General features: G+C 44.0%; 1 protein-coding gene across 4 annotated transcripts in view; it reads right to left on the bottom strand.

Annotated features, from left to right (window-relative positions):
- Positions 1 to 488: 488 nt before the first annotated feature.
- Positions 489 to 17,090, bottom strand: part of RAB3IL1 (RAB3A interacting protein like 1) — a 308,069-nt gene continuing 291,467 nt past the window's right edge. For all 4 annotated transcript variants that reach the window (XM_078681296.1, XM_078681297.1, XM_078681298.1 and 1 more), the window contains one exon: positions 489 to 2,042. In XM_078681296.1, the coding sequence (XP_078537422.1) occupies positions 1,960 to 2,042 (83 nt within the window). In that variant the 3' untranslated portion in view covers positions 489 to 1,959. The remainder of the gene's footprint in view (positions 2,043 to 17,090) is intronic.

Below are 17,090 nucleotides of genomic sequence, written 5' to 3'. Positions count from 1 at the left end.
ACCCTGTAGCACCCCTGAAATGTAAATGTAGCCTGATGTTGCGCACACACATGTCCAAAGGACGTGTGTGTGTGTAACATACAACTTAGAAAAATGCACAAAAGTGCATTTTTCTAAGTTTTCGCTATTTACCACGAAGTCAGACTTCGCGGTAAATAGCGGCCAGAAATTGCGAATCGCAATTTTTAAAAGGTTCATGAATTGCATTTAAGGAATCTCTAATTGAGATTCCTTAAATGCGATTCATCGCAATGTTGCGCTTTCTCTAACAGCGATTTTTGCATTTGGGATGATGAATCCAAAATGCAAAAATAGCGCTCGCAAAGGGCCGGATTCTCAGAATCTGGCCCTTTGCGAGCCGATTTTACAATGATGAATCTGGCTGAAAGTGCTTTAAAGGTTACCCGCTCCCTAACAGGCAGCCAATGCAGAGAAAACCTCTCAGTGAAAGGCGTTTAGGTATATTCAATACCAAGCAGACAGCTGCATTTTGACTAACCTAGAGTTTATTGAGTGAGGATTTATGAATGTTTAAATATAGTGCATTGCACTAGTCAAGGCAAGACGTAATCAGTCCATTACTACTGCAGTTCTGAGCTCCACTGGAATGAGAAAATCTTTTTCAGGATTTTGATCATGTAAAAATATGTACTTATGGTTCTTTTGACCTGAGTATCAAAGGTGAGCATGCTGTCAAAAATGACTCCTAAAAGTTTTTAGAGGAGACAACTGGAGTAGGTAGAGGGACACACATCTCTGGCCACCATTGCTCTGACCACACCGCGTGCTGAGCCCCAAAGACCAGGATCTCTGTCTTTTCAGCATTCAATTTCAGACAGTTCTCCTTCATCCAGATACTGATATCCATCATACAGAATATACATTTCTTTACCACTGATAGCATGTAGTCAGACATCAAAACGATAATCTGGGAGTCAACTGCATAAAACGGGACCTGGAAACAAAATTACCACACCAGTTTTGCTAGTGGGGCCAAATAGAGAGTAAATAAGGTGGGATTGGGATACCATATCAAATGCCACTGACAGATGCAGCATAAACAGGATAGCAGTGCCACCCTGGTCCACCTGGCTCTGGATGTAGCCTCCCGCAGCAGCCAAGGCCGATCCAGTTCAAGACCACTACGGAAATCATTCTGTGAGGGGTCCAGAAGATCTTATGTGGTGATAAATGTGGCCAAAGTCCGGTTGATGTACTTTTCAAAGATTTTAGCCAGAAAAGGCAGGAGCGTGATAGGGCACATATATTTTAGGTTGTCTGGTTACCCATTTGGCTTCTTTTTGAGGGGAATAGCTATAGCCGCTTTACAGAGTTGAGGGAATACTCCCGTAATGATTATCTGGTTGTAGACCCTTTCCAAAAAAGTATATTTATGACAGACAATATTATGACTATGATATTCGGATACCATACCATATTTTGATGTTTTATAGAAGTACATATTTGAGTATACGAAATAAAGATCTGTAATAATTGCATTAATTAAAATAACTGGACAGTTGTGTTTGCTATAGATATGTATTGAACTATTAGAGGTTCATTGAGGTTCTTTGTTGTCCGTTTTTCCGATCCACTCCCATCTAGTGAAATTTGGACAGTTTATTACATTCTTGTCAGCATGTGATAATGCTCACACATCAGGAAGCGAACCTGGAGGAGATTGCATAGATAAAAGATATTTCGGAGTACTGAGTTCATGCAGGGAGTGTCTGTCAGCCATTGACGCCTTTGTACAAATGCTGGTAAAATGGTCTCACTCTTCCCTGGGTTAGAAAGTACACAGCAGCAAGCTGTGTGTTTCTTGTAACATTTTGTCCTTCAAATATGATGGAGTGCCTGTCTTCAGTTGCTGGTGTCACTTCTGAGGTGGAGTTTTTCTTAGTATTTCACAGAGTGGGACAGGTCCTTGGCACTTGTGCACCACCACACTCTTGTCAACTACACTTCATGTGTGTAAAAACCCAGCTTTGCCAGCGACATCTCCTTCCGGAGTCTCATGATTTCCCAGAACATTGGTTCCACTGCATGAAAGAAAGCAGACTGTTAACCAGACATACGCAACTGCTGACGACAAAGAGAAAGTTCAAGTATTGCAGTCTATTAACATAAGTCGCTCTATCTGCACATCCCAACATCACAAGTGGAAGTGATCTGAGACCTGGCAAAATGGTCATAAAAGCAGAAGGAAGCAAGAAAACATGCACAACCCTGCTTAGGATAGATGCTGGCCTCATCCATGTACTCATACAGTTTTTCCCTTTCTCAATGTCTGTCTCGGTTTAAAGTGGGTACTTATACCAGTCTAATGGACTAACATTGTAGAAGTTACTATGACAAAATTTGTGTGATTTCTCCTATGCCCTCAGCCTACATTTCCTTAATGTTTGGAAATAAGCACCTCTTTTTTTTTTTATCAGGACCGGGCAACCAGTCACATGTTTTACCAGGGATTAGCCAAACTGAGCACTTCCTAAAGTTCAATGCAAAAAAAAGGAGGAGAAAAGCAAAAATAAAAATTGATTGATGGAGTGCTAAACAATGTCAAACATTCACCCACAGTGCATTTGTCACCCCAAGTGGGACGGTAATGCCAAAACGTGGGTCCCGTGCTCACCCTGCCACCAGTTTCAAGCTATCATGGCTGATATGGGGTGATACCACAAAACCAGTCCTAGGATGCTTGTTTCCGGTCCAGAGAGGACCTGGTCTGGTAGTACGGGCTGGACTCTTCCCATGGGGAGCAGGGTCAAGACTGATTTGCATATAGCTAGGTCCAAACTGGGAGTGGCGTGCTGAGTATATAAACAATGGATTTAGGCCAAGTTCTCTGACTGGGGTGAGTGTTTAACATTGTTTAGCATTCCATCCACCATTTGTTCTTTTTGCATTTGTCACCCCAAGTGGAACGGAGATGCCCAGAAATGGGTCCAGAGCTCAACATGCAACTGGATTCAAGCTATCCTAGCTGATGAGGGTTGATAACCTGAAACCGGTCCTAGGAAGCTTGTTTCGGGTCCAGGGAGGATCTCGGCCGGACTGTTTACATGGAGCAAGGTCAAGACTGATTTGCTTATGACTGGGTCCAAACTGGGCTGGTGTGGTGAGCAAAAAACATTGGATTTAGCCCAGATCTGTGACTTGGAGTGATTGTTTGACATTGTTCAGCATTCTGTCCATCAATTTTTCTTTTTGTCCTAAAGTTCAATGCACAGAGTTTTCAAAAAGACATAAGGACATCTCTAAGTGGCAGTTAATGGAAAAGTCCATTTGAAAAGCCCTTCATGATGACTGCACCCTGACAGTATTAGCAAGAAGGCACCTCTGTACAGGCTAACACTACAATATGCAAGTTACTACTCAATGAGGTATCAAGATATTCAAAGGTGTTGTCAAGATGGCACGTAACAATATTTAAAAATTGTTTGCTCAAAGAATGGACAGCTTTAGTAAGCTCAGGGGAAAACAGAAATCCAAATCTAGGAGAGTACATTCTGATTCTCAAAAAGGATTTGGAAAATACATCAGTAGTAATAACTATGACATTTCAGTAGGACTACAATTAAGACAGCTGATCAACCACATCTATGTACAATTTGGACTTAAGTGTTCCTGGATATAAGGCCTTTGGTTTGCTCACCCGATAAGAAGACAATGCCTGCAAGGTCTAAAAGGAAGGTTGAATTCCACGTCACTAATTTAATATCACTAAATGTTAAGCTTTCAAACAACAGCTTATTGAGCAATGAGGGTAATGTGCTATTTAAGGTAGGGAAAATTAACTTCATGGTGAAAACCCTTAGCCCTTTGCATTCGCTCCTTCGCTACTTAGGATGCTAAGGATGAACTGCTGGACAGGAGACCAGTGTGAGTGTCCCTCCACACACAAGAACCTGCCCTCACTCGTGCATTTCCAATAATTCACCACACACCTATATGTTTTTTCCAACATGCAAGGTACACATACTCTTAGGGGATGGCCAGATGCATGTTCTCAAGGGGATGGAGTGGAGCAAGGACTTAGTAAATACATTTTTACTCTATTGTCCTGTTTTTCCTCCTCCCAAACTGCTAGAATTATGATTTACCACACAGAAATGTCGGGGAGAGCAGAAGACACCACACACCTGCCAAGGCTTCAAGGATGTAGACCATGTAAATCCTTCTGTCTACAAGCCCAATCATTTATGTAAAATGAGGCAAGTAAATAAGAGTTACAAACTGTGCAAGGAGTGGTTTATCCCCCTACAAATGTCTGCTTTTGGAACGGGTCTTTGGAAGTCATCAATGCTACCTCAGCTGTAGTGAAATGTGCAGGAAACCTGGGAAGCCTTAGCTCCTCTAACTTCATAGAACTTTTAAATACAGGAGGCTGTTCCCCTGGCAGTGGTGGCTTTGGCTAGATTGCAGTTTTGGTATGTGTGCCTTATTAGCCTTAGTTATTGAACAAATGTCAGCAACTAAAGGAGTTGACATTTATAAGAACAACTCAAGGGCTTATATGAAACAGGAAGGATTGTTTTCCAATTTAAATGAAATTCTGGCAGCATGTTTGTAATCAAAATAGGAAGTATGCTAAGAACCACCTTGTCCTTGTTGAAAACTATTTGAGGCTTTTTAGAGTAAACATCAAACGTTTGCTTATCCTTCTGGTACAGGTGATTGGAACCAGAAAGCCTTCAGCGGATTCCAAAATCTAGGTCACAGGAAACCCCAATTCAAATGTTTTGTGAAGAAAAGAGACTAGAAGAAGAAGTACTGAAGCAGGTTTAAAGAATATTCGAGGCATGAAGGAGGGCCTTAAACATAACAGTCAATTACTGACACACAGAGAAAACAATATAGAAAGTACAACGTGGTGAAGCAAAAGAAATGCATAATTATTAGACGTGCCCACCCAACACAGAGAAAATAAACTGCAGCACTGGTAAGACAGAATGGTAGAAAGTGCCCTTAACAAAGATCATTGCATAACGTGACAGTCATAGGTTTGACAACCCACACCAACCACTCTGCGTACCTTATGTCAACCTCCACAACACACCTGGATGAAGTAAACTCCAAGCGCAGGCATGATAGACACTTCTCTGCCTCAGCCTGGAAACTCTGGGACAAGCTCACAGCCACACAAAGAAGGCTGATTCTCCAAAACACTAGAACCCATTAGGGAACCTTGTTTACAATGACTATGATCAGGCAAGAGTAGCCAAATTCTTCTAATTTCTTTCCATGCATATAATTTAGCCTAGCTTGTGCATCCAAGTCTGTGCCCTTGATCTCTGTTCTCATTGTGTGCGGATATATTATCTATTGTGTGGCTACATGAGCAATATAAATAAAATATAATTACATAAATAAATAGATATAATGTATTACATTTCATCCAATTTCCTTTGAGTGTGCCATGCTTATCTGGATCTGGCCTGGTTAACAACTTCCATTTACACTCCCTCCATCAATTACCAATCAAAGGCCATTCTTCTTTCCCATTAGCTAAAAGGCCATTGGAGCTCATGGTCATTCAGTGAGAGACAGCATGATGGCTCAACAAACCCACTTGGCCAAACTTGAACAGGTGTTGCACAATGTACCTCTGAGTCTGCTTGCCCAGTGCTTATTAGACACAAATTGCTTCTTTCCAGACTACCCAGTTCTTTTGAACTGAGCCTTTTTGTGCCGACCAACATTGGGATTGTATTTATGACTTGCATTCTAGGCTTCTCTGTTAGTTGTTTCTGCTTAAGGATATCAGTCAGTTGGCGCTGTCCTGAAGGGACCCTTGGCTTAGTTCCTTTTGATTTGAAACACAGACGGGGTTATCCGATCAACAAATCTCCAAAATGGGAATATACTTCTGTTAATATTAAAACTCACTGAGGATACCTCATGTCTTTTGGATGTATATATGTATGTAGGTAAATATGTTGTTTTGCACTTCGCGCCATCGGTACTAATGTTTCTAATTCATGATGTCATGATACTGTGAAAATAATATACTACATTGGCATTATATTGTAGACTTGGCACTCCATTTAATTGTATACAACTACATCTTTAGTGGATCAGGTACCAGTAGTGAGGTAGATCTTTGAGGAAAATGTTCTCATGTTACTGTTGTTTATTTCTTTTACTAACTTGACAGGGATCCGTACTGTGTGCATGTCCTTGTGTTGATTACATATGCTTTTCATTTTCATTTCACAAACTTTATTCGACAATTAAGTCATAAAAGTATACATACATATAATACACAAATGTTGATTAAAAAAGTCATTAAAAATCCATACAATAAATATTTAAAAAGAGTATTAAACTACGATAGACTATGCAGAATTACAATTTAAAAGGGGATAAAATCAATTTCATCACCATACATTTATCCAGAGGAGTATTGCACAGAAATTCCCAAAAGTTAACCCTAGTATACATAGGCAAAAACAGCTTAATCTTCACATAGTTACCGCTGTATATTTTATGCGGATTACCCACGCCCATCTCAAGAATTTAGCCACAGCAACAGCTATTCTAGGCGTCGGATCTGTAGTTAGAATTCTCAAAGCCTCGGCATGCCTGTGAATCCCAAGCAATTTACATAAAGGCTTGATCCACATCATTCTTGGGCAGTATACAGGGGACAAAAGAATAAAAAGTGACTTAATGACTCTTGTTCCTCCCCACATTTGGGACATCTGTCGTTACCACTTTTATCTGCCCATTTAACTGTGAAAGATCTTACTGGGAGTGATCCTACCCTAAGCTGGAAATAGAGCTTACGATCCTGTTGTTTACCAATAATATCCCAATATTGTTCCAGTTTTGGTTGGGCTTTAATATCCATGAAACGACCAGTTAAGTGGGAGGAGAGACCCTTTGACCTCTCTTCTATGAACACCATCTCCCAATACTTTTCTTTTAGGGATTTTATAGAGGGAAATTGAGCGTTTTCCGGGTCCTCCCATAAATCCCTCATTCCTAATTTGAAGAGGATCGACCTGATGGACTTAAGCCAATGTATTCTATGGCACGTGTCCTTAGCCATTATCTCCCTTAAACCCTCGGCATAGTGCTGTAATTCTTCTGTTGTCCATAGACGGCGCCAGTAAAGGACTGGCCGCAGAAAGGCAAGATCCTGAACCGCCTTTTTTCCAAGATCCCACATTAGCGGTATTAACGGGGTACTTATGGGAACGCTAGTAGCTTTACGGAGGAATTCATTTTCAGCTAACGTTAGCTTTCTTAGATCTTCAAACCCCCAGAGTTCTGCTCCATATAGGGCTGAACCTAAGACCTTCATCCCGTATACTTCCAATAAGGGGCTAATGGGCTTAGTTGTTGAGGAGGTGATTTTTTTCAAAAGGATGCCTGCCTGCTGGGGAAGTTTTAGGACCGCAATGTCCAGTTGGCTAGACCACCCCAGGTCTCTCTGAAGGGTAACCCCCAGGTAGGTGAAGGCATCTACCCGCTCCAGCGGGGAACCATTCATATTAATCAGCCCTCTGAAAGGTCTATTTGTAGTGCACGTTTTACGGCCGGTCAGGACCATATACTTAGTTTTTGACGTATTTATTTCTAGGCCCCTGTTCAAACAAAAATCTTCAAACCGCTTCAGGGCTTGCTGGAGTCCACTCGGAGTCCTTGAGATGATGAGTGTCGTCTGCGAACATGAGGATCGGGACCCGCTCACCAGACATCGCAGGGGCATCAGTCGGGACCAGGGAGAGGAAATCCGCAACCCCATTCACAAAGAGCGAGAACAAGGTTGGCGCCATAACGCAACCCTGCCTCACTCCACGCTCCCCCGGAAAGGGCTCAGTAACCTCCCCCTGGGATCCCCACCGAAACCGAGCGAAGGTATCCTCATGCAGGCAGACAATCAAACTCAAGTTCAAGTTCAAGTTCAAAGTGCTTTATTCGAGTTTTACTCATAAAAGCATGACATACAAACATATAGTAAAAAACGATTAAATTTACAGAGTCAATTTAGACGAAGCACATACACAATATAAACATTTTAAAAAGCGTAATACCTACAAAAATTGAACAATTAATAAAACTCTGACACATCATATATACAGGTGCAAAGATCATTACCATCAAAAAAGCCAGAGGAATAACAATCGTAATGACAATGTGAGAATCCTCTAAAATCCATAACGTTAAAAGTTCTAACCGATGATACGTTAATAATCATTAGCAAAAAATAGACAAAGATCTAGCAGTCTCTGATCAGCTAAAAAATTACAGAGAGTAAACAGTAGTTTAGCAATCTCTGGACTATTATTAAACAATTACAGAGAATAGACATATGTCTAGCAGTCCCTAGGCAATTTGGTAGAGGGTGATTAATTTACCAACAGTCTCTGCCTTAAGACCCATGCCCACCCCAAATATTTTGCAATGGCAATATTGATCCAATCTTCAGTAGTGGATTTTACGATACGCAACGCCACCATACTACTTTTTGTGCCTAAGTTCCTACACATAGGAGCCAACCAGACACGCCTTGGAACAGAGTATACTGGGCAACAAAACAAAAAGTGACCTAAAGTTTCATTTCCTACCCCACAGACTGGGCAAGTGGTTATGCCCCCTGATTTCCATTTAGATGTTAATTTACGAAGAGGGAGCGAGCCTGCCCTCAGTTGGAATAACAATTTTCTGACCATGGGGATCGTGATGTAATCCCAATACTTTTCATAATTGGGATACATCTTGATTTCTAGGAAACTGGTAGTCAAGGTCCCATTATTAGTACTAAGCATGCTCCTATTCGCAACATGTTCCCAAAAAATGTTTTTTAAAGCGATCTTAGTGGGGAATAAAGCCCCAGCAGGATCGGTCCATAGAGCATTTAGTCCTAAGTTGAACAGTGCAATTTTCAATGTTTTAAACCATCTGATTTTGTGGTAATGGTCAGATTTAATAACATCAATGAACCCATCCGCGTAGTGAGAGAGCTCTGGCGTAGTCCATAGTCTACGCCAGAATAGGATCGGACGTAATTTAGCCTTTTCCGAAATTTCTCTCCTTCCTAACTCATAACGCAGGGGCAATAGCGGACTGCTCTGTGGGGTACCTGTTAACAGCCTAAGAAATTTATTTTCTGATATTTGGAGCTCTTGGAGATTTTCATTCCCCCAAAGCTCCGCACCATACAAGGCAGACCCAATTGCTTTTGCCTCGTATATTATCAAGGGAGGTTTAATGGGTTTTGTCAGTGATTTCCTATGCTCCTTGATAATAGTGCCAGCTAGCTGCTTGTGCCTCAGTATAGCAATATTTAGATGTTGTTGCCACTTATTATCATTGGAGATAAGAATCCCCAAATAAGTGAAAGATTTTACAAGTTCCAGAATGCGACCACTCATGGAAATATTTGATTTAAAATTTCTATGTGGATTAAAAGCCATGAGTTTTGTCTTGGACGCATTCACTTCCAGACCGTGATCAACACAAAACTCATCAAATATTGCCAATGCCTTTTGCAGACCACTTGGTGTTTTTGATAAAATTAAAGTATCATCGGCGAACATTAAAATTGGGACTTTCTCACCTGCCAAGGAAGGGGCATCCACAGCCCGAGCTTGCATGCGGGCAACTACACCATTGATAAAAAGGGTAAACAGTGTAGGGGCCATTGAACAACCCTGACGAACCCCGCGCTCTACGGGAAATTCGGCAGTGTCATTCCCATACCCTCCCCAGCGTATCTTGGCATAGGTGCCCTCATGCAAACGCATAATTAAAGTCAACAGGTCCCCAGGGACACCTAGTGTCTCTAGCACTTCCCACAGTTTAGCCCTAGGTACCAGGTCGAAGGCAGCCCGCAGGTCAACAAATGCTGCATACAGGCTACCTCCGCCTAGCACCACGGTCTTCCACTGTATCAGTTGGAAACGGAAGACTTGATCCACAGTGCTGGTTGCCCTGCGAAATCCAGCCTGGAAGGGGGATAAGATGTTGTTATCATCAATCCAATCTAGCAACCTATTGACAATTACTCGCCCCACTACCTTCTGGATAGTATCAATTAAACTGATGGGGCGATAGTTACCAGGCTGAGCTCGATCTCCCTTCTTATATATAGGGATAATTACAGCACCCCGCCAGGTTACTGGGATGTCTACACCTCTGCTGATAAAATTTATTAACAGATAAATGTATTTGCACCATTTTTCAGTGTCATTTAAAAAAACATCTGCCGGAACCCCGTCAATTCCAGGAGCCCGCCCACTTCGAACAGTATTAAGAGCAGTGACTATTTCACTCTGAGTGAAGATGTCCTCCTCTGCTGGTAATGAAGGCATACATCTTCTATCTACCGCCTGGTCTCTGGAAGCATACTGATCACGAAAGAACTTGACCCAAGCGTCCTGTGGGACATTATTAGAACTAGCCTCTTCTAACCTGTCATGTCCCCACTTGACTAAATGCCAAAATAACCTAGAGTCCTTCCGGTCACTTGCACTTTTTAAGTTATTCCAATGTTCCTCGTCCCAATCTTTTTTCGCTTTTGCTATGCACTGTTTGTATTGCTTCCTGGCTAATCTAATAACCTCTAGGTTTTTGTTTTTGATTGCATCACCCAAAAATGTTCTTGCCACCCTACATTCATGATTGTACCATCTTGCTGCTCTATAGGTGCAGATCCGCCTTTTATTTACCGGTTTCAGAAAATGGCATTTGATTTCATTAAAAAGAGCTTCATGGACCTTGATAACATTGTTTTTACTAAGGGGGAGCGCAACCTCACCCTCAAGGGCCATGATAGCCTTATCAGTTGCCATACTTATTTTTTCTAGAACCAGCTGATCTGTTTTAACAGTAGTCCACCTTAGCCTGCGTAAATCATTAGTTGGCACAATCAATGGGGGTAAAGGATCAGCAAAAATACTAGGTGCAATAACATCAAACAGACACAGTTTATGGCGAACGCATAGGGGGTTATGGTCACTCTCTGGCCTTTCCTTGACCTCCATATCAATAATAGATGACCATAAGGACATACTACATATGACATAGTCAATGCGGCTCTCGGATCTGCCATTATTAAAAGTCATGGCTGGCACTCTGTCTGACTTAGTACGACCATTCAAAGCCCTTAACCCGTGTTCAAGGCACATAGCATTTAAACCTAGAACATCCTCAGTCCAACGAGTTATTGGGATTGAATCAAGTGCGGGGATATCCCAGATCTTATCTTCCTCCGCACCTAAAAAAGCCTCACCTGTATCAAGGGGTTCAAAGGTACGATTTAGGTCACCTGCCAGTATAATATTATTACCAGAGGAGTGAGTGTCTAGGAGACTATACAGAGACGATAGGACTACGGATTTACCTCCACTTCCTCCTCTAGCATATATATTATAAATGTCAATGGAAGTGGATGAGTCCCTCGTGAATCTAATAAGCTGTATATCTTTAAGGTTAAGCTCCAGATTTTTTACTACAATCCTCAGGGACTGGCGGACCCATATCGTGAGACCCCCCATCGGTCTCCCTTTGGGGCCTTTAGAAGCTGGTACGTAGAAGTTCAAGTACCCCAAAGCAAAGACAGGATCACAGGCCCATGTTTCTTGAAAAATACAAACATCGTACTTACTGACAAACCCAAGCCATTCTCCACAGTCCATTTTCGAACTAAGCCCAGCTATGTTCCAAGATAATAAATTTTCAGAGGCTCGTACCATACTTATTACAGGACTGTGATCAGACCCATGCAACTCTGCATCAACTGTAACATTAACATTACTATTTGCAGGAAGTAGTCCCACAGCGACATCAGGGTTACATAGATTATTTAGCGCACCAGTAACTCGACTATGCCCCTCAATTATACAAGCATCTGGACAAATTTCTAGCAGGGGCAAATGACTAATTGTTTGTCAATCACAAGCATCTAAATTGGAAAGGGCAGAAAATCTGTTTTCCAGACCTAGTCCCCACTCAACGGAGCCAAAATTCTTACTGCCCCTTTTGGGTATAACATTCCATTTTGTTCTTAGAGTGCTTGGATTGGGGCCTCTGCCCTTTCGAGGATAGAAAAAGTCAAGAGTCAATGGTACAATAGAAGTAGATCGTCTCTGCGGCGGAAAAATATGAGGCAAGATGTTCGGTAGAACCTCAGGGTCAGAGAGATTGAGGACTACACAGTCTCCCTTGAACTTTTTTTCCTTATTACCGATCCACTCAACTCTTCTTGCGTTTACCAATTCCTCAGCTAGTTGCTGTTTGCCCCACGGTGATATGGACATGTTGTCAGATAGCCAAGATAAGGATTTATTAAGGAGTGATGATGTTGATTCAACTTCCCCAGAAACTAAAGGAGGCACATTAGCCAGCACAAGAACTAATGGTGAGGCTTCCACCACCAGCTCAAATGACCCTTGCGCAGTATTAGGTTCACCAAGAAGAGGGGCAGAGGGTACAGCACCAAGGGTATCATCCGTTAGATTTATCAATGGGGCCGTTGGGAGGTTTGGGACAACAGTAGAAGTCGGTCCGTTACTTTTAATCGATTGAATTTCGCTCGCCAAGGGTTGAACACTAGAGGTAATGACTTCAGGGAGTTTTCCCACCTCTCCCAGGGTTTTTCCAAGTAAACCTTCCAGTTTAGATACCTCAGCGGATAGTTTATCAATTTTACTTATCAAAGGTTTAACTATCCCTTTGATTTTTGTGTCCATCAAACTGCAGAATTTCTGAAATTGAGCATTAGAGAAGGTCACATAGGTTTCATCAGACGAGTCGTCCGCCTCCTCATCAGAATTTTTCCTTGGTGGCGAAGCTATTTTATTTTTGGCTGACCTTAGTCCCCCCCGTTTTTGTATAACTTTCCTCTTGCCCCCTGTAACCCTCGGTGCTGGAATAGGAACAGGTTTTACAATGCTGGACTCACTGGTTGAAGGGGTCACAGTCACTACTTCATGTTCATTATTATCTGCAGTACTGGCTACTATACCACTGGGCTGGATAGTAACAGAGTCCTGAGCAGAAGCATGCGCCTCCCCAGAGAAACTACTATTTAGCAGATCGAAGGAATCCTCGGTCTCTTTATCTAATAGTGGAGATTGCGTGGATGAATCTAAGCCCAAAGAAGACCTTCTGTCGCTATTTATCCTAGTCACTTTTTGGACTAGGTAGTTCTCCATGGTGTTTGTAACAGGGGTTAACTTTCTACCAGGCATGTGTGCAATAATATACTGACGTAGTGCTGAGTCAAAGCTCAAATCAAAATGAGGGGTAATAAATGTACCTGTGAGTCAATGAATCCGGATTGCAGCAATCCTCAGCAGGCCTATCAGAAGGTGTGCAGAGTCCCTGGCCCAACCCGACCTTGGCCGACCTCGGACGGCCTCAGACGGCCCGCCCTTTGCCCGGGCTTCGTCCGGGCGTCCCGCTCGCGTTCCGCGAAGCGGGTGTCAGCGGCGCTTTTGTGCGCCTCCTGGCGCCCTCGCGTCGTTAGAAAGCGCGCCGCCGCGTAGGCTGCCGGGAGTTGAAGTCCCGGAGCGGCGGCGCGTGTGGACTGCTTGCAAATGACTTTCGGCGGTGGCGGTTTGACTCCGGGTGCCCTCGCGACCCCAAAGGAATGCTCCTGGCTGTGGCGGCGTTTGCAGCGTCAAGCAGGTAGGTTTAGAGTGTCTCCCCCGCTCTGCCGGTGTCAGCGGCGCTTTTGTGCGCCTCCTGGCACCCTCGCGTCGTTAGAAAGCGCGCCGCCGCGTAGGCTGCCGGGAGTTGAAGTCCCGGAGCGGCGGCGCGTGTGGACTGCTTGCAAATGACTCTCGGCGGTGGCGGTTTGACTCCGGGTGCCCTCGCGACCCCAAAGGAATGCTCCTGGCTGTGGCGGCGTTTGCAGCGTCAAGCAGGTAGGTTTAGAGTGTCTCCCCCGCTCTGCCGGTGTCAGCGGCGCTTTTGTGCGCCTCCTGGCGCCCTCGCGTCGTTAGAAAGCGCGCCGCCGCGTAGGCTGCCGGGAGTTGAAGTCCCGGAGCGGCGGCGCGTGTGGACTGCTTGCAAATGACTCTCGGCGGTGGCGGTTTGACTCCGGGTGCCCTCGCGACCCCAAAGGAATGCTCCTGGCTGTGGCGGCGTTTGCAGCGTCAAGCAGGTAGGTTTAGAGTGTCTCCCCCGCTCTGCCGGTGTCAGCGGCGCTTTTGTGCGCCTCCTGGCGCCCTCGCGTCGTTAGAAAGCGCGCCGCCGCGTAGGCTGCCGGGAGTTGAAGTCCCGGAGCGGCGGCGCGTGTGGACTGCTTGCAAATGACTCTCGGCGGTGGCGGTTTGACTCCGGGTGCCCTCGCGACCCCAAAGGAATGCTCCTGGCTGTGGCGGCGTTTGCAGCGTCAAGCAGGTAGGTTTAGAGTGTCTCCCCAATCAAACTCAACAAGTCAGGTGCCATCCCCAGGTCCGCTAGAACTTTCCATAGTGTATTACGAGGGACCAGGTCGAAAGCCGCTTTTAAGTCAACAAAAACGGCATACAAAGTACCCTTTTCCAGGACCACGGTACGCCAGAATAACATAATAAACCGAAAGACCTGGTCTATGGTACTTGTTTTTGGGCGGAAACCAGCCTGGAGGTGACTCCACATATTGTCATTATCCATCCAGGACTGAATTCTGCCCAAAACCAGCCGTCCCATGATTTTTTGTAAGCAGTCAATTAGACGTATTGGTCTATAATTGGCGGCAAGTGACTTATCACCCTTTTTATACACCGGCACTATTTCTGCTCCTTTCCATGAGGTAGGCATTCCATCCCTTGGGCTATGGTGTTTGCCACATACAGAATATATAATCGCCAACGCCCTCTGTTGTTCAGAAATAGATCTGCGTGGACACAATCCATGCCGGTAGCACGACCCTCGGTGACTTGGTCCAATACCCTATCCACATCACTCAAGGAGAAGATAGGTTTCTTATACACAATATGGATAAAGGCTCCTTCGCTAATGCCAGTAGCGCTAGCAGCATATTGGGGCTTAAAATAGTCAACCCAAGAATTACGGTCATTATTATGAGGGCTCTCTCGATGTCCTCCCCTATCCCATTTAAAGATTTCCCAGAAAAGTTTGGGGTTATTTGCAGAGCACACCACTTTCAAATCCTGCCACAGGCCCTCTTCGCAGACCCTTTTAGCAGCGAGTTGCTTGAGCCTGTAGTTCGCACGAGCCAGTCTTATTGTACCCATATCTTTAGACTTTAGGGCTAGACCCAACTCCCTCCTAGCTTGGCGACAGGAGCCATCATACCAGCTCTCTAGTTTTTTAGGTGGGATTCTTCTTTTTCCCAAGCTAGGTTTGCAGAAGTATGTTTTCAGTTTAGTAAAGAGCCTATTGTGTGCCTCTAATAAAAGATAAGGGGGAGAACCTTTCAGGGTGACTTCCTCCATAGCCTTTAAGGCCCCTTCCAGGTCTCCCTCGATAATACTAATTATTTCCTGATGCTCTGCGACTTGACACCATTTAAGGTGACGCTCATCATTTGCCATAACTAAATCCGGCTAACAATGCCCTTGATGAGCATCAGCCCCTGTATGAGTGCCCAGGTTAAACTTTGCACTTAGAGGGTTATGGTCACTTTCAATAAGAGACACTACCTCCATATCAAGGAGAGTGGACCACATCTTGAGAGGGACAAGTAAATAATCAATGTTGCTTGCCCTGGCACCATTGTCAAAAGTTACCTTTCCCATTTTATCTGACAGTGTGCGCTCATTGGCAGCCCTCAACTCGTTTTCCATACAGAGGCCCTTTAACTGGATAGCTGCCTCAGTCCATTTTTTTATGGGTTTAGTATTGAGCTGAGGAACTCCCCACCTGGCGTCCTCCTCCTCTGTCAAATGGATATCGTCCAAACCAAGGGGTTCAAAAGTGGTATTGAAGTCACCGGCAATCAATGACATTATATTATTAGGGGTAGCCTGTAGTAATGTATCAAGTTTAGCTACAACTTCCGATTTCTTACCACCTTGAAGCCCCCTAGCATAAACATTAAAAATGTCGATTTCTAAATTGGCATGAAACCTAAATCTAACACCAAGAATGTCATTACATACAATAGGGAGCAACTGGGTTTTGCATTTTAGGGACTGCTTGACCCATATAACTAATCCCCCCATAGGTCGCCCTTTAGTTTTTTTTACAGCAGGGTCAAAAAAAAAATTCAAATAGCCAACTGTAAACATTGGTTCAACCGCCCAAACTTCTTTAAACAAATAAATGTTAAAGTGGTCAATAAAATCTGCCCAAGCCTGCGAATTAAGTTTCGACCCCAAACCTGCCACATTCCAAGAAACCAGCGATGTCCGGCATAGTGGACCGTCTGATATTACAGCCAAATTGCCCCGTACGGGATGTCCCCCTAAGCCAGAATGTGCATTATACTGTCTGTTCAAGGACTGATCTTCCTCTAGTGCCTCAAGGATAATATCACATGTGGTGCTTTGGCCAACCTCAACCAACCCTTCGTCTTTCCTACTCTGATCTGGCACATTCCCTTTCCCAGTCTCCATCCCCTCCCTTCCTTCCCCTCCCCTACTACCCAAAATGGACTTTTGTGGTTCATACTGTCAATCACAGTCCCCTAACCCCGACAGGGCCTGAAATCTGTTAAACAGCCTTATGTTCCCTAAGAGGCACACGTTAGAGACAGACCCTTGAGAAAACATATCCCTCTCAAAGGAAACTGGGATAGGGGGGCCATAGACGTAAGCTAAGGGTAGAGCTTGTATCCCATTAGTCATATCATTATGAGACCAATTACAGATAAAGTTGACACATATCTGGTCCCTGAAATGAATAATGATACAGTCTCCTGCTACCGTCTTGTATCCCTTGCCTATCCAATTGACTCTACGGACACCCATAACTTCAGCTCACATGTTCACTGGCAATGGGCGGTACTTATTTAGCCAGAAAATACATTTGTGCTTTAAATCTTGGTATGATTCTCGTTTCCCACGGGCTAGTGAGGGGAGCCCTACCAGGACAACCACAAAAGGAGCTGGTAGGGGAGGCTCGCTATGAGCCCTGGTTGGGGCAGGTAAATTTGGTTGTTTATCCTTCAACTTAGTTCCATC

The sequence above is a fragment of the Lissotriton helveticus genome, chromosome 3_1, assembly GCF_964261635.1.
Source record: "Lissotriton helveticus chromosome 3_1, aLisHel1.1, whole genome shotgun sequence".
NCBI lineage: Eukaryota > Metazoa > Chordata > Amphibia > Caudata > Salamandridae > Lissotriton > Lissotriton helveticus.
This window is presented reverse-complemented; position numbering and strand designations above follow the sequence as displayed.